General features: G+C 40.0%; 1 protein-coding gene across 2 annotated transcripts in view; it reads right to left on the reverse strand.

The window, feature by feature from the left end:
• Positions 1–418: 418 nt before the first annotated feature.
• Positions 419–17,468, reverse strand: part of UPF2 (UPF2 regulator of nonsense mediated mRNA decay) — a 110,308-nt gene continuing 93,258 nt past the window's right edge. For both annotated transcript variants that reach the window (XM_042944864.1, XM_042944866.1), the window contains exons 20-22: positions 9,932–10,073; positions 8,408–8,528; positions 419–1,712 (exon numbers count right to left, since the gene is read on the reverse strand). In XM_042944864.1, coding sequence (XP_042800798.1) covers positions 1,703–1,712; positions 8,408–8,528; positions 9,932–10,073 — 273 coding nt within the window. In that variant the 3' untranslated portion in view covers positions 419–1,702. The remainder of the gene's footprint in view (positions 1,713–8,407; positions 8,529–9,931; positions 10,074–17,468) is intronic.

The following is a 17,468-nucleotide window of genomic DNA, read 5'->3' on the forward strand; positions in this document are numbered from 1 at the left end:
TTGCCTAAGGCAGCCTTGAAATGAACACCTGGAAAGAAACTGAAAACAATGGTTCTTGTGATTCCTTTCTGAGTTGCTGAGAGGCTCTGTCAATCCTACTGCGCGCACACGGGTAAAATCATAAACGCTGCCTCACGCTGGGCCAGGCTGTGTCACCACCTTTTCCATCCTAACCAGCTTCAAGCCTATTCTAAAAATGCTTAATTCTACTCACAGGCTCCCTTTTGTACTGACCCGAAGGTGAGCTGACTCAGGCACCCGGGAAAACCATGCAAACACACGATGCTGCAGGGAGAGCAGCACCAGCGCGGCCTGGCCAAAGAAAGCGACTCTGAAACTGTTCCAGAAGGACGCGGAGGATCTACCCATTAATAAATCTTCAAAACCCAAGCCAAATAAAGCGCGACCACGCCAAATCTAAATGACAACACTTTATTGCAGCATCGGCAAAGGTCAGATTTCTGAAGCTGGTGAAGATCGGGCAGCATTTCCATGTGAAATGTTACAACTTTACAAGTTTTGTTTCTTATTTAATTCTACATGCAGAAACTGAAACATGGTAAAAGAAAAAATGCAAAATAGCTAGGAAAAAAAGATGTAATCAAGTTGTAGCATACAGATGTGCTCTTTAACTAAATTTACTATGCCTATCAGAAAGCAAACAAAAGACAACTATCCTAATAAATTAACAGATTGCCAGAAACAGACTAAGAACCCTCATTTCTATTTAGTGGGGGGAAAACAAAACAAAACAAAAACAACAAAACAAAACAAAAACAAACGCAAAATAAAAGCTCTACTGTTTCCATACTTTGTTTAGAGACAAAGGCTGTAAACCCATGAAGGTCAACAAAATCTTCTGATCCCCTTCTTGTTGTCCTTCGTCCATTTTCTGTGACATGCTGACCGGCACGCTGTCTGTTTTCAATGATACTTACAATGGGCTCAACTCTCCCTTCTTGGGCTGGTGTCAGACTCCCCTAAGCCATCTGAACTCATGCTCTTTGTATACTAAGTCTTCACATTTTTCTTTTACCCTAATAGGCAATTTTGTATTACTGACTCTGATGGATAAAACTGATTTTTCTCCCTCATCCCTTGTTCCTCTTGAAACAAATTCCTAAACAAAAGCCTTCCTGGTGGATTACCTGGTATTTGGATATCTTTCATCATTTTGTTGTCCTGCATGTAAGTTTTTACTAGAAGATTTTACTGCTTGCTCTATACTTTTCTACTGTAGTCCTGGAGCCCCCAAATGTATCTTCTTCCAACATGGGATGTTCAATTCAGAGACACTGTAACTCAAATCAAATTTAAAACTCAAGTTCATTTCCCCCATACCATTACCATCACAACCGTTTCTTCTCTGGCTCAGTCATCTCACTGACGCTCTTCTTGGTGTAACTGCTCAGTAGTCAAGTTAACCATCTCATTTCTTGACTGCTATTCTCAAGAGAAGATTAACCCTCACGTGATTTCCATTGCAAAAGGCCTTTCCGCCTTATCTGGAAGCGTCGGCTTGTTCCGGTGTTGGCAGAGGCTGCTGTTCCCGCCTCACGGCCCCAGCCCGTCCCAGGTTTAGATTCGCAACTCTCTAGACCGACATGCTGAGATGTGTCCACTGCTCTCATTCAATTGCTGGAGGACTCCACTATCCACAACATCAGATACAGGACCTAATGAAATGACACGTGCTGCTGGATCAACGTCTCCTGGAGGTACAAATAGGGCAACGTTAAAGAGAACTAGTACTGAGGGCAAACTTGCGGCAAGAAAAGGTGCCCTATATAGACCACCGTCTCCCAGGCAAATCAGTGCTTCTTAAACAGCACACAAGGGGTGCCTGGGTGGCTCAGTTGGTCGAGTGACAAACTCCTGATTTTGGTTCACGTATTAATTGCAGGTTGTGAGATCGAGCCTGGCGTCGGGCTCCTCGCTGAGCGTGGCGACTGCTTGGGATTCTCTCTCTGCCCCTCCCCCCTGCTCGTGCTCACACACTCTCTCTCTCAAAATAAATGCAACTTAAAAAAAAAAGCACACAAACTCCTACTGAACTGAAAAACAACAGGAACAGAGGGGCAGGCACTAAAAAGAGCAACGCTGATGGTGATCAGATAGGTGGTCTTGGAATGTTCTGGTAACTGCTTTCTAAGGTGCTGAGTGTTTAGGGTTTGTACAATGGTTTGTACAATGTGTATAAAATCACATGTTGAAGTCTACCGCCAGTACCTCAGGATACGACCTTATTTGGAATGGTCAGTACAGAGGGAATTAGTAAAGATAAGGCCACACTCGAGTAGGACGGGCCCCCAATCCAGTGTGTGTCCTAAAGAGGGGGAAGTGGACACAGACACACGGACAGGGAGGACGCCGGGTGAAGACGGCAGGTGTTGGATCAACAAAGGAAAGCCAAGGGATGCCAAGACTGTGCCAAACCACCAGAAGCTAATGGAGGGCCCCGGAACAGACGGTCCCTCCCAGCCCTCAGGAGGAAGCAGCCCTGCAGACGCCTCCAGACTGAGACATCGTTCCATCATTACAGTCACCCAGCGGTGGTACTTCTTATGGCAGCACCAGCAAACACGCAGTTTGCTTCTCACAAGGCAAGTTACATTAGCGAGAAACCGATTTCAAAGAGTAAGATGCGAGTATGGAAAAGTGTTATCTTTGGCCGGACGTACCAAAAACGGGACTGAACTGAATGGAAGACGGTCAAGAACACAAGTATTCCCTGAGAAAGAAACGTCTCTTTCTTGAAGTCAAGACAAAGCCATGTTCTAAAATGGAGTGTTTTAAAGTTTATTTCTTTTGCACATGAAGGAGGAGCAGAGAGAGGGAATGGGGGAAGGGCAGAGAGAGAGAGAGAGAGGGAGAGAGAGAATCCCAAGTGGACTCCACCCTGTCAGTACAGAGCCTGACACAGGGCTAGAACCTACAAACCATGAGATCATGACCTGAGCCAAAATGAAGAGTGAGATGCCCAACCGACTGAGCCGCCCAGGCACCCCTAAAATGGAGTATTTTAAATAAATATAGTAAATGACAGGGGGAAAAATGTCCAGTCTTTGATAAGACAAATATATCCCTGTATATAGTGTAGAATATTATTTGACTGCTTTACAGGCAAAACAATAGTTTTGAGAGACTTAAAAAATGTAAGAGCTCAGAAAGTACCTAAAATATTCACTTTGGATTATGTGCTTATTCTACAAGGGACCCTGCTTTACAACAAAAGTATCAATTACTTAACTTTATAATAAGGACATAAAGAAAATATCTAACAAAAAATGCGCATCTACTTATGATGGGTTTAAAGAAAAGTCTGATAGTATAAATAACACTTGGTACTCAGAGTGTGATCTGCATTCCAGCAGCTTTGACATCACCTGGGAGATGTTGTTAGAAACGAGTTAGAACCAGCAGCTTAGTAAGAGTCACGATGATTAAAATACGTATTTTGAAGTTTAAGAAGGGGTGCCTGGCTGGCTTAGTCAGAGGAGTGTGTAACTCCTGATCTTGGGGTCTTGAGTTCGAGCCCCACATGGGGTATAGAGGTTACCTAAGTAACTGAAATAAAAAATAAAAATAAAGTTTAAGGAGCACTGGTTTAATTCATATGAATTTTAGCATATCAACCATATCAGCACTAACACTTGCCAGAGATGTAAAGTTTCAGTTTTTTCAACACCAGCAGAGTGGAAAACAACCTTGTTCTACACTGGTTAATTGTTTTACTTAGAGTGCTATTGCCATTTTAACGCATTATAAGCAAAGGCCTGTACTTTATTAGGGCATCACTGCCCAGTGAGAACGGCCACTATTTTAATGTACAGCCCATTTTAAGGACCACCCTGTGATTAGAAAAATTTTAAATCATTATATTTCATGTCTGGGAACCTATCAAAATCCCTGGGTAAGGAACTTTAACTGCTTTAATAAACAGTTTCCAAATGAATTTCCCCTCATTTGCCATAGAACATGAACAATGTTAGTAACTAATTTTTAAAATAAGCTGTAGCCAAGTTAAAAGTCAAATTGAAAACACTTTCTCAGACCTGACAAGTTTTCTCTTCCCTCCTCTGTTTAGGAACTCACCTCGCGGTATTTTCTCCCTAAGGGATCGGATGAACCACCGCTCTAGATACACATCTTTCCACTGTCTGGCCCGGCATTAAAATAGAAAAAAAATAAAGAGGTGCCAAACCACCAGGAAACTCCACCCCACCAGTTATGTTCTTTCAAATCACTACATTTCTTCACTTAAAACTTAAGTTTAAAAAAATGGCCAAGAACATTTGGTGCTCAAAAACTCATGTTTACGTGACTGCTTGTTCCTCTACCACGTTCACTCACACCTCTATTTCGAGAGCACTGGCTTTGAAAAGTACCTTAAAACTTTATAGAGAGCCATTTTTAAGAATGACGGACAAGTCAGCATTTTTTTTTGAGTTATTATTTTAAGAAGAGATTTAAGACAGGAAGAGATGGTGGCTCAAGAAATGGGACTTTCACAAAATCAGGAAATGAGGAAAAAAGAGCTTCTAGGGAACAGAGCTTAGGGAAAAAGTTTATTAAATGACCAAATACAGACCTTTAAAAGTCCCTTTGTCCACTTAACAAATATTAACTGAACATCTACCGTATGGCAGGCACAAGAGTGACAGAAGAGCCATAGTAGAAAACAAGATGCGGCTTCATTTCCGCCTCAGCTCTCAGTCTCAAAGGGGATAAAGAAAAGTTGGCAGGCGATTACACAGGATAAGGTCTGTAAAAATACAGCGAGCAAAGGCAGCATGTATGTACCAACCTACGTCAGATCTGAGAATATCAAGGTAAGACCTGAAGGAGGAACAGGAGATATCCAGAGGAAAGTGTGAAAAAGTTCCAAGCAAGGGAGGTGAAAAAAGAACCTAACCAGAAAGACAGAAAGGCCAGCTTGGTTGGGAGTAGAGGAAGGAAGAGAAAGCGATAAAGCCAATAAGGTAAGTACACCCTCACCATGCAGGGCCATGGTAACCAAGCTGAGGAGCTTGGACTTTATACGCTACAAGCCATGAGGAGCCACTGAGGATTTTAAGCACGAGAGTTCACCTCCTCAGACAACAGACTTCATTTTAGAAAGAACAATGTGGGGACAGCACAGAGAATGAACTGGAAGGGTTGACACTGGAGACTGAGAAGCAGATGTGGGAGCTGCGGGCAGCAATGCGATGAGAGGTGATGGCGGCTTGATCTCCGGTCTCAGCAGCAGAGACAGAATCAAACAGGCAAGGGTGAGAGCCATTCAGTAGTAGAATCAAAGTATTTGTCAATTAACTAGACATGGAACCTGAGGGAGCGAAGAGTCCAAACCAAAACCTACATTTCCAGTTTGGATAACTGGCTCAGCAGTGCCTCCACTCGATGAGCCAGAGAACAGAGGAGAGTGGCATGGGGGCAAGGGACACACCTTCTAGACGGTTGTTTAGAAGACAGCTGGACATGCAATCAGAATCTAAACTGTGAGACCTGACCAGGAGCTCTGAAAGGGAACTGGGCCACAGGAGGGAAGGACGCCTCCTGTGGAGAGTGCACAAGAGTAGGACAGGAGGGCTTGGACGGACCCAGAGGGACAGAGCGTCTCCAGGCAGAGGCAAGCCCATAGAGGAGTCAGGAGACAGGAGGAGGAGTCAAGGAGGGAGGAGAAAGACCAGAAGACACGAGAGCCACAGAAGTCCAGGGAAGAGAGCATATGTCAAGATAAAGAGGGGCCACATGCTAAGCACTGCTGAGGCAGCCTGAAAGCGACAGAAGTGAAGCACAGGGTGGCAGCTGGGAGTGGGGGAGGGCAGAAGACCGCAGTCAGCCACACCAGTGAGAGGGGAGGAAGAAAGAACAAACAGGGCCAATTCTTCCAAGTTTGGTTAACTAGGGGCTGGAGGGAGGGAAGGAAAAACAAAAAGTTAAAGAATATGAGGAAAAACAACTGAATAACTGGCAGCAAACGAAGAAAGGTACAGCTTTATGTTTATCTTTTAGCATATGTAAGTTCACACATCTGTTTTCCCATATTTTTCCCCCAACTGCTTAGGAAATGCCTGGGACTTAATAAACTCTCAATGGCTTTTTAAAATAAATGTATGACTTGGACAGAATTAACTCTTTCAAGTACCCATACTTAGTCTTCCCACTAGACTTGAGGGTAAAGACTTTATCTTTTCGTACTTTTTAATTTGTCATAGTACAGGAGGACTGAACCCATGGCAGATGCTGAGAGGAGCAAATCATACCGGAAATACTCATTATGTACCAAATGTCATAGTTACTGATTCTATAAATCTACCCAAACATTTAAAAATTAGGAAAAGACACTGTACTTGCATTATGTGACTCAAGAAGGGATTAGGTTTTAACAGAAATAATGCTGTTCAGAGATGTTAAGCTGTAATATAAACAGGTGAAATTGACGGAAAACATCAAGATAAAATATTCCTCTTTTTAAAGTTCTTTTTTTGCTTTTTTAAAAGTTTATTTATTTTTGAGAGAGAGAGAGTATGGGTGGGAGAGGGGCAGACAGAGAGGGGGAGAGGGAGAGGGAGAGAGAATCCCAAGTAGGCTTCATGTTGTCAGCACAGGCCCCAACACGGGCTCAACCCCATGACCTGTGAGATCATGACCTGAGCTGAAATCAAGAGTTGGACACTCAAACGACTGAGCCACCCAGGCACCACTCAAGATAAAATATTCTTAATAGCTCTGTTCACCAATCATGAGACAAGAAGAGAAACGGGTATATCAAGAACACTGAAATATATTTAAAGGTATGTAAGAAAATATAAAAGCTGAAAACTAAAACTTGCATGGCCTCTTAAAATAGCTGGCTTCCACATTTTAGTACCAATAAAAGATTTTATTAAAAGACTTTAATGAAGCTTGGATAATAAAAATAACCTAGTATCTTATTATGCCTAATTAGATGGATTTGTACATCAGTTCTAACTTGGATTTCTAAAAACATTACACTCCATAGATGTTAAAAAAACAGACCCTAAACTGTCATGAGAAACCAATGTTCTAACCAGCAATTTGATTAGAGCTGTCCAAGCATATAGTTCAAAGAAAAATGTGATGGGGCGCCTGGGTGGCTCAGTCGGTTAAGTGCCCGACTTCGGCTCAGGTCATGATCTCGCGGTTTGTGAGTGTGAGCCCCATGTCAGGCTCTGTACTGTCAGCTCAGAGCCTGGAGCCTGCATGGGATTCTGTGTCTCCTTCTCTCTCTGCCCCACCCTTACTTGTGCTCTGTTTCTCTCTGTCTCTCAAAAATAAATAAATGTAAAAAAAATTAAAAAAAAAAAGAGAAAAAGAAAAAGAAAAAAAAGAAAAAGAAAAATGTTATTGGGAACAAACACAGAGCAAGTAAAAGAGACCTGTGCCATTTCCCCAGCATTGCTCTACACAATAATGGACTCTTCTGCTCCCGCTCAGAGCACAATCCCTTCCACACCTAACCTGCCCGCCCCTAACAGCAAGGTGACGTCTTGGGGCTGATGTACGTCCTTAGCTAAACACTAATACCCCGAAGGAGATCAGTAAGAGCAGCAAAGTCAATGACACCTTTGATCATAACTCGACCACAAGACAGAAAACTGAGTTGATGGTATGGGTCTTTAGATCAGATCTCAGAAAAACTTTAAATAATTTTCTCCCTTAAAAGACGAGTAAGATCTTATTAGGAAACATCTATGTAAAATTCCTTCTAGAGTTTTAACTATTTCACTTTAAGCAACTCAAGTTTAAGAAAAACTAGCATGGTTGGAGGGCACACTTGCATGGCTAAGTTGGTTAAGCATCCAACTCAAATACCAGGCTCATGAGTTCAAGCTCTCCATTGCGCTCTGTGCTGAGCGCAGAGCCTACTTAAAAAAAAAAAAAAAAAAGTAAAACTGGCATAGATCCCAGGAGGACATTTTACAATTAAAAACAAACAAACAAAATACCTCAAAACAAACTCAACCTAAAAGCTTGAAAGTCTAGGAAACAGGTTGAGTTTTTGTAAACATGGATTACTTAACATTGACCTGAGAAATTCTGACACAAAAGCCTGTGATTTCTCTCAAATTCATCTATAACTAGTCATCTCTATGAATGCAAAAGAGAAAATTTAAAAATCCAAAGAAGTCCACAAAGAGAGGGTGAAAGCCAAGATCACTGTGGCTGAAATTAAAAAAAAAAAAAAAGAAAAAAGAAAAAAACCCTGTAATTATTCTATAAATAGGTTTTTTTTTTTCTCAAATACTTACAACTCAAAGACTTTTCTATTTTGCTAGTAATCAGGCCTTTATCATTAGGTGTAATCCAGAACAATTTATTCATGTGGACATCATGAAAAACAAACAGCTACAGAAGAAAGAGAGATGGACTGTCCTACCTCCCACCAGTCTTAAAGATTAGATCCGCATTAGGTGCTCCCTTTGGATGTTGGTAACGAGGCCGCCGCTCCCGATTGGTGTTTGCTGGGGCTGGGCGCTGGGCAAGAGACTGCAGCATTTCTGTAAGCAGGAGCAAAACAGAAAAGGTGGCTAACTCTGGTAAATGCACTCCCCTCCATGAAGCAAATAAAACCCTAGGGAGATCACGTTTACTAGTTGTTAGGTAGGGGAGTAAACAAAAAGAACCATTACACAGTCTACAATGATTAAGAAATTCTGAAAGAGCACATCAAGAGAGGAGACATGCTCTTTAATATCATTTAATATCCAATGTCCCCCATCCTGTCAATTTGGCCACCACATAAGTATCTTGCGAGGCTGTAAAACAGTATGAAAAGCAGTCTAGTTCAATAGCCACAAGTATATTGTCTGGAGCCAGACAAGACACTATTGGAACGAATCCCAGTTCTGCCACTTACTAGCCATGGGTCTTCCAGTTCAGTTTCCCTAAATGTCCCTAAATGTCAAATGGGGATGAGAATAAGCACTTACCTCCTAGAACTGTGGTACATAAGACAGTGTCCAGCTCACAGTTAAGCCCTTTACACTGAGTACTAGCTTACTTATTATTAAAAATGTGGGGTATCAACCAGAAGAGATTCTAGAAGACCGACTCAAGGATAGAAAACCAAATATTTATTTATGCAACAACCTCTTGCATAGAAAGTAGTGTGTCAGTACAGTGCTGTATCAACAGACATGTTATGACTCTAAAATTTAGGTGTCACAGAAATGCCAAGAGGCTGGTTTATGAAGTGTTCATGGACTCTGTGCACATAAGGTTCCAGTTAATTCAAGAGTGTTCGGTTTACCTGCGTAAAACTGGAATCTTAATTTTTTTTTTATGTTTATTTTATTTTTGAGAGAGAGACAGAATGCGAGTGGGTTAGGGACAGAGAGAGAAGGGAGACACAGAATCCGAAGCAGGCTCCAGGCTCCAAGCTGTCAGCACAGAGCCCGACGTGGGGCTCGAACTCACGAGCTGTGAGACCATGACCCGAGCCGAAGTTGGACGCTCAACAGACTGAGCCACCAGACGCCCCAAAACTGGAATCTTAATTTGAGTATACTCTCAAATCTGAAGAAGCACGGGGCCCTTGAGACAGGACTCCCCAACAGACAAAATAAGATAATAACTATGTATTGATTTAATTTGCTCACAGATGACTGGCAACATGACCCAATTAAAAACTGATCCTCATCTCACCTGCAAACATAGCTCTAACAGTATGGGATCTAACTGAATAATGGAGTTAGCAAGGTATGATGAAAATTATATTGTTATTTTGCAAGTAAGTGAGAAAAATGAAGATAGGAAGGAATATAAAAAACAATCAACTTCTCAGGCTAAACATTTACAAAGATGACATGAAAAGGGGGAGATAAGAACTCTGATATTCTATATTTAAAAAGCCCAAGAGGCAAAAACATTTTCCACTTCTGTCCTATAAGTGACTGTATACCTTGATAATCTTCTTGTTCTTGCCGTTCATTGATATCTAGTGTGAGCTTTTTCATTCTCATCCTCTCTTCTTGTTCTGCCTGTTGCTGGTTCCAGTGATTTGCAGCAAGTTGGGAAGACATGGGTACATTAAGGATCTTAAACTGAGAAAAAATAACAAAAGAAATCACAAATGGCTTGAGAAAATCAAAAGAAGAAAACAAAGATTTCAAATAAGTCTAAATAAAGACAGTATCATCTAAGAACATAAACAGACAATAGTCTTAAACTACTAGAGACAAATCCACTAGGGATGGTTAGGAAATGGAAGACCATCAAGTTCAACCTCAAGAAAAGGAGAAGCCTCTCTTTTCCCGCACTATGTTTGGAGGCACACATCTAGCAACAGGGTATCAATTTCCATCATACAGACCCTATTATTTATGGGTCGCTGTCAAAAAAGGCTTTTATATAGCAAGCTGTAACTTGCAGCCTTTTCATTTCTATCCTCTGGAACCAGTTCTGGCCTCCTGAACAATACAGAACAAATCTATTCCACCTTTAGTATTGACAGACCTTATTTCTAAAGATAGAATGCAATGTTAGAACAGAGGAAGAATTAAGCAACTGCCCTGTGAGACATATTTCTCTGTTATGAGAGAGAGTCCTTATCTGTGAAATGCTTTTGTTTTTAGCAGGATATCCCTGGTTTGGATTGTGCAAGGTAAACAAACTTAGATAGAAATCTATGAATTTAAGGACCATGGTTCCCTGGAAATAGATGAGTAAGCTATGTAACTATCTGAGTACAAGACAGAAACATTTCACAACCTGAATTCTCTCTGCGGTGTGTAACATGCACAACTCAGTTAAGAGACCTCCTCTAATACTTTGGATCAACAGCATGCCTCATGAGGAAAGAAAGGGCATAGGTAGCTGTGCTCAGGACCCCAGACCTCTCTCTGCTTGACCTATGCCCTTTTGATGCTTGCAACCTTGAAATTATTAGTAAAGCTTAACACTGTATAAAAATTCCGATTCATTTGAATCTGATTTGACAATCTGATTCTTTGTTATTATCTCAGATGTCTTCTTCTGGTATTCTCTTTTATATGACGCTCTTCAGTCAGTCAATACTCCTCTTAAAACGTAATACCCAGAACACTACGGTGCAGTTGGCCAGATACACTAAGGTGAAGAGTAGTTAAGTGTGGGTACAAAACATCTACAAACCCAACTAACTACATTTCATCTTTACCACAGTAGATAACTAAGTGTCTCATATAGCAAAATAAAAATATATTTAAGGTAGTCCATTTGGCAGGGTGCCTGGGTGGCTCAGTCGGTTTGGCTCAGGTCATGAGTTTGAGCCCCGCGTCGGGCTCTCTGCTGTCAACATGGAGCCCACTTCAGACCCTCTGTCCGCAGCCCCCCACAGCCCCTCCCCTGCCCGTGCTTTCTATCTCTCTCTCAAAAATATAAACAAACATTAAAAAAAAAAAAAAAATTGTAGTCCATTTGGCTACCAGCCTAGCAGACCTCACTTGTTCTTCCTGATGAGCTTAGTCTGACATAATGTGCTGAGTGGTTGAGTACAGACTCCCTGCAACTATCCCGTTCTATTTTATGAGCTCAAAACCATCTTTTAAAGAAAAAAAAAATACACATACACATACAATCAAGAAAACCTCACTGCAATCAAGGCAATGAACATGTCCATTACCTCCAAAGGCTCCTTTTGTCCCTCTGTAACCCATCTCTTTCTCTACCTCACCCCCAGGCAACTGCCAACTTGATTTCTGTCACTACTGAATAGCTTGTACTTTCTAAAAGTTTGCGTAAGTTGAATCATACAACACACATTTTGTCTAGGTTCTTTTATTTTGCACAACAACTTTCAGATGCATTCATGCTGCTGCATGTATTAAGTTTGTTCCTTTTTATTGTAGAGCTGCATTTCCTTGTCTTATACACCACAATTTGTTTATCCACTCACTTGTTGATAGCATTTGGGATTTCTATTTGGGGTTATTACAAATATATTTAACAAATGTTTGTGTAGACATATGTATGCATTTTTCTTAAATGTGAAATGCTAGGAAGGAAAAGCTGGGAATACCTGGTGTGTTTTACTTTTTAATTTTTTAAAAATTAACTCTACACCCAACATGGGGCACGAATTCATGACCCCGAGGATCAAGAGTTGCACACTCTGCCAACTGAGACAGCCAGGTACCCCGTGGTGTGTTTTACTTTTTAAGAAACTATAAAAATGTGTTCCAAAGTAGGTATGCCATTTTATATTCCACTAAAAGTGTATGGAAGTTCCGGTTGTGTCACACCCTTGCCAGCATTTGGTATGGTCAGTCGGTCGGTCTATCTATCCACCTATCTATCTCTTTTTAAGTTTATCCATTCTGGTGAGTATATATAGTGGTATTTTTCACCCTGGGTTTTAATTTTCATTTTCCTAACGACTAAAATCATCTGTTTTAAAATTCAATCTAGAATTATGCTGAAAGTTGACATCAAGTTTCCGGGATTATATAGTTTTCAGAATATACTTTTCCTTGCTCTTTGAAAAAGGAAATCATTTGCTCATTTATGAATCTTTTGACTACTGCCTCATCTGAAAAACTTTCTAAATTTAACGACAACTGCTCTACAATTACATACAGAAGTTCTTTCAGTCCTCGAGTATGTAATTTATTTTTGCCTGAAGACTGGGACTCATTTAAAGTAGATAAGTTATCCCTTTGGACACTATCTGATTTTACCCAATTTTCAACTTACCCTTCCTGGTTGAAATCTTCCTTGCTCTCTCTCTCTCTTTTTTTTTTTTAATGTTTATTTTTGAGAGAGAGAGAGCGAGCAGTGGAGGGGCAGAGAGAGAGAATCTGAAGCAGACTCCACGGTGTCAGCTCAGAGCCTGATGTGGGGCTCAAACTCATAAACTGTGAAATCATGACCTGAGCCAAAATCAAGAGTCTGGTGCTTAACCAAATGAGCCACCCAGGTGCCCTGGAATCTTCCCACTTGATAAAAATGAAAGTGAACAGCTATTTTCCTCCCAAATCTCTCCACAAGCAGTGGGATTATCCTTTGTTCTTCTGGCCCTGAACGCAGCCTTTTAAAAACTACTTCCTCACGTCAACTACACACCAAAAGAAAAAAGAAAAAAAAAAAAGGATCTCCATATCCTCTCAACCACATCTCCTTTAAAACCTGCAGGTTGTGGACTGTTAATTGCTAAATTCTACTGTCCATGGTTTCATCATGGTCCTGCTTTTCCCTTCATCCACAACTATGAATTCTGTGCTATCTTTTTTTCTGCCTCTTCCCCAAACTTCCTTTCAGTTCCACATTATGGTCAGTGCTTTCATGAAATAAGCACTTGCCAGGCAATGCTGCAGAGAACACGGATTTCTGTAGTCGGACAGATGGGGTTCACAGCTCTTTCTCTCAACTATACAAGGAGGATTTCCACACTACCTTTGAGGTAGTACTACCTCTGAGTGTGCAGTACAGGGCCCGGCACACACCAGGTTCTCCATAAATAATACCTGTTAATAATGCGCCAAAATAACAAAGTTCAGAACAGTTGCCCTCATTACTTACTGGACATTCTGAAACTAAAATCGCAGCAAAATAAACCCACAAGTTCAATTAAAAAAATCACCTTCTTAGCAGAATGAGACTGACAACCACCAAGTAGAAAGTGAAACCCGTGAATGCTTCTGCACACTATCCTTGGGCCTGTGCAGTAGTCTGCACCAGGAATGTCTCTATCAGATGGGACTTGCCCCAACTGTCTCTTACGTCCACTAACAAAAACAACAGAAACAAAGTGAAAATAAAATGGCCATCGTTCCCTCCAATAAACCTTTTAATTTATGTTTTACAACTCAGGAAGGTACACAAAAAGTAATTTAATGAAAAAGTTCAGCTCCAAGTGAATTTTCTGCCAGACTCTTAACATGTATCTAATGTGAAACAAAAACGTCATAATATATGTACTCTTCCTAATAAGCAGCATAATTACTAAGATGTCACAGTAATTCATAACGAAATTTTTCATTTTCAGAACTATTCATGAGGAAAGCATCCTGTTGCACCCGCATTTCCAAATCCACTGCTAAAAGAACTAATGGTAGAGAAAAGCTGAACTAAAACAGACTCTGTACACAGAAGTACGCCAAATTACTAGGACAGCAGAGACAGAGATGTCAAATTCTACAAAGACCACAACTATGAGAACAATCTCCAAAACGATGGTTTGACACAATTTTCCAATCTTCCCTCAACACAACAACTGTGAAATCTGGTTAGTAAATAGACATCAGAGGGACAAATACTCTAAATAAAATTTAACCCATCAGTATAAATCAATAAAGACACAGCTACATAAATTAACACATAATTTTAAAGAACAATTTTAAAGAACATATCAAAGAACAATGTTGGAGAAACATAGTAGGAATTCAATATATTTTAGCTGTTATTACCATAATTACTTTATTATCTTTATTAAAGTAAAGAAATATGGGCAATGTTGAGTACTATCTCAGTGAAATGCAAAATACCTATTAGGCTTCAAGAATCACAGCTAAATTTTAAGTCATTCGGTTCCTAGTGTCAAATAAGATGCCTTATTTGAGATGGTAAGGGTAAAGAGAGGCAACAAATCTGAGTCTCTCAAGATAAGTTACAGATTCCAAATATTACAATGCTCTTACTTATTCAGCTGGCTGGTTTTTCCTCAGGGCCTTTACAAACTGGTCTGTAAATGTGTATAAATACATGCATACGTAGAAAGAGTGACATATTACTGTTTTACAAAACACTAAAGGCAAAGCATGCAGACACTTTCTTGATCGCTATGAAACCACAAGCTGCAATTCTAAGATGCTTCGATCTGTCACTACATTAACATATTCAGAGAGAAAACAGGGTGGCCATTTTTTCCCCTTACTGGGTTCCTAATAATAACATTTGAATTGTCCTTCATAATTCAGTAACGACGAGATTAATGGTGATGGTATTTACCACACTAATGAAACAACATAAAACATCGTATAAGAAATTTCATAATGATTTGATCAAAAATGTGAAAAACATAGGTTTCTATTCATTTATAAGACTAACTGGCCTGAGACAAAAGTGTTCCAAGTATTATGTACTTAAAAAGAAGACCAAAGAGACAGTATTAAATACAGAGAGCACAAGAGGCCAATTTTCTGATGCCACTTCACCAGTGCCTTTCCCGTAAAGCTTTTAAAACATTTTTAAAAAAGAGTCACTACTTTATGGCAAATTAAATGACAAAAAGACTAAAGTCACTCGAATGAGATTTCTTGGAATATAAAAATAGAATGAAGGTGATTTACTTTGTATCTTAAAGCTACTTCATAATTGTAGCTGAAACTGAAATACACACACGCATATATACACACATAATCCCGAGTTACTTTAAGTATCAATTGATAAACAATATATAAAATAAATGATGACTCCTTATAAATATTAAAATACTGGAAAGAAATGGGTTGTTTACAAGTATTAAGCTATAACATAATGTATACGTGTTTAAAGCAATCAAAAAAAGCTCTTTAAAACATAATACAATGCTCCTATTACATTAAAACTTGTTTTAATGATCAAAATATTTTATTTCAATTCATTACTCTATTTCATAAATATTTAAATCTAGAAAGAAAGAAATTATGAATAGCATTATCCTCTTTGTTTTTAACTACTCATTTAATTGGTGCAAGTTTTTATTTTCCTAATGACTACAGAAGAAAGTTATTTCTGAGCACAAATCTGGTACACAAAGAGATCTTTGACTTAGAAATTAAAGATTCCTATAAGGCAAAACATTTCACATTTCTAGAAAAACCGTTGCACCAGAAGGGCTAACACCCAAAAGTTAAATAAAGAAATAAAAATCAGAACAAAATAACTTTCTTTTTCAGACCACAAAATACCAGTGATGTTTCTTCAAATAATGTTCCTGAAACTGAACATTTTCCAAAATTCCAAATAAAGTTTATGAGTTGAAAATTTACTTAAAAACCAAGTACTCTGAGCTCTCATTTCATGCTTGCTAATATTTTTTAATAAAGTTCAATAAAAACGTTTCCTTAAAAATTAAACAGACTTTCACATTTTAAGAAATAAGAACTTCCACTCTTCATTTTGTATAGTTATTTGGGTTCTACAGTATATAATTTATCTACTTTAAAGCAAAAATATTCCTTCTACAAAATAAACACATAGTCTTACTTTGCTTGATAGAATTCAGGACTGCTGAAATGAATTTATTTTTCAAAGCTCAGGAGTTTCTTAGGTAGGCTGTGGTTTAATTTATGCCTACATGTTCTAAAAAGGTCAAATGGGGTATACGAGTTGACAAAGTTAAAATGAATTTTCACATGTGCCTCACAAAAAGGAGGGACAAACGAAGAAAACAAATTATTTCCTTTGTGTGATTTGATCTTCACAGAAAGATATTCCTAAGCCCCCTTTCAGATAAGAAAAAGTGTTTGAGAAGTATGCCAGCAATACAAATGTCCAGCAGCGCTACAGAAATGGTAACCAAGGGACAGCTACCTGAGGTTGTCAGGTACGGCCCTTCACAATGAAAAACCCCTCTCTTTCATGCCAAGAACATTTGGTGATGGGGTCAGGGAGGGGCTGAGAGCTTTTAAAGAAAAGAGAGAATGAAGCAGATCTAAAAGGTAATGACTGAAACAGAAAAGCGAAGCTCAGAGAGCAATGCAGTCCCTAGAAAAGAAAAGCAGAAACTCTGGGCTTGGAGAATCCTAGGAACCATGATGAACTCGCGGTTTTGCAAAGCTCAGTTTAGGGTCTGGATCAAACCCTCCTCCCACCCCGCCCTTATTTTTCTAGGGACTCAGTGGAGGATCGGGACTGAGGACATGCCAGAGCTCACCCCTGGCCTGAGGGTGGGTGAGGGCAGAGCTCTCCTGAGAACTAACCCCAGAGGCCGCAATGGAGGAAAGGCTACGGCTGGAAAGGAATCATGAAGGCAATGTCTGAAGACACAGCAGTGCTCTGAGCCTGAGCCAAGGTTAACTTCACATACAACACGATGGAAAGTCTTTTCTGGTCCTCCCTTCCAGGATTCTAATTGGTGTACAGTTTTTATATCTCAAGATTTACTTGCAGTATAACAAAATAATGTACCCCGCACAACTCTGATCCTCTGAGCATGTAAGAAATTACCTGACAAAAGCAAAGATAAAAATTAATTTGGGCATCATCTCGTGGAGGCTGTGTTGCCGGAGGGAACAGACTATCCCGTCCATCACAGACGGCATCTCATTAGAGGACCTGCTGATCGTCCCAGAACAGCAGGCTCCGCACCTCCCATTCCAATCTCTCTCTAGCCTCTTTTTTATTTTATTTTCCTTCCGAGCATTCCCCCCAACCTGACATTACGTATTTCTTCACTGTTTGCCTCCCAGCACCAGAATGAAAGCTCCCAAGAGAGAAGGAACTCTAGTGACAGTTGTACTTTCTGCACCCGGGGCAGT

The sequence above is a fragment of the Panthera leo genome, chromosome B4, assembly GCF_018350215.1.
Source record: "Panthera leo isolate Ple1 chromosome B4, P.leo_Ple1_pat1.1, whole genome shotgun sequence".
NCBI lineage: Eukaryota > Metazoa > Chordata > Mammalia > Carnivora > Felidae > Panthera > Panthera leo.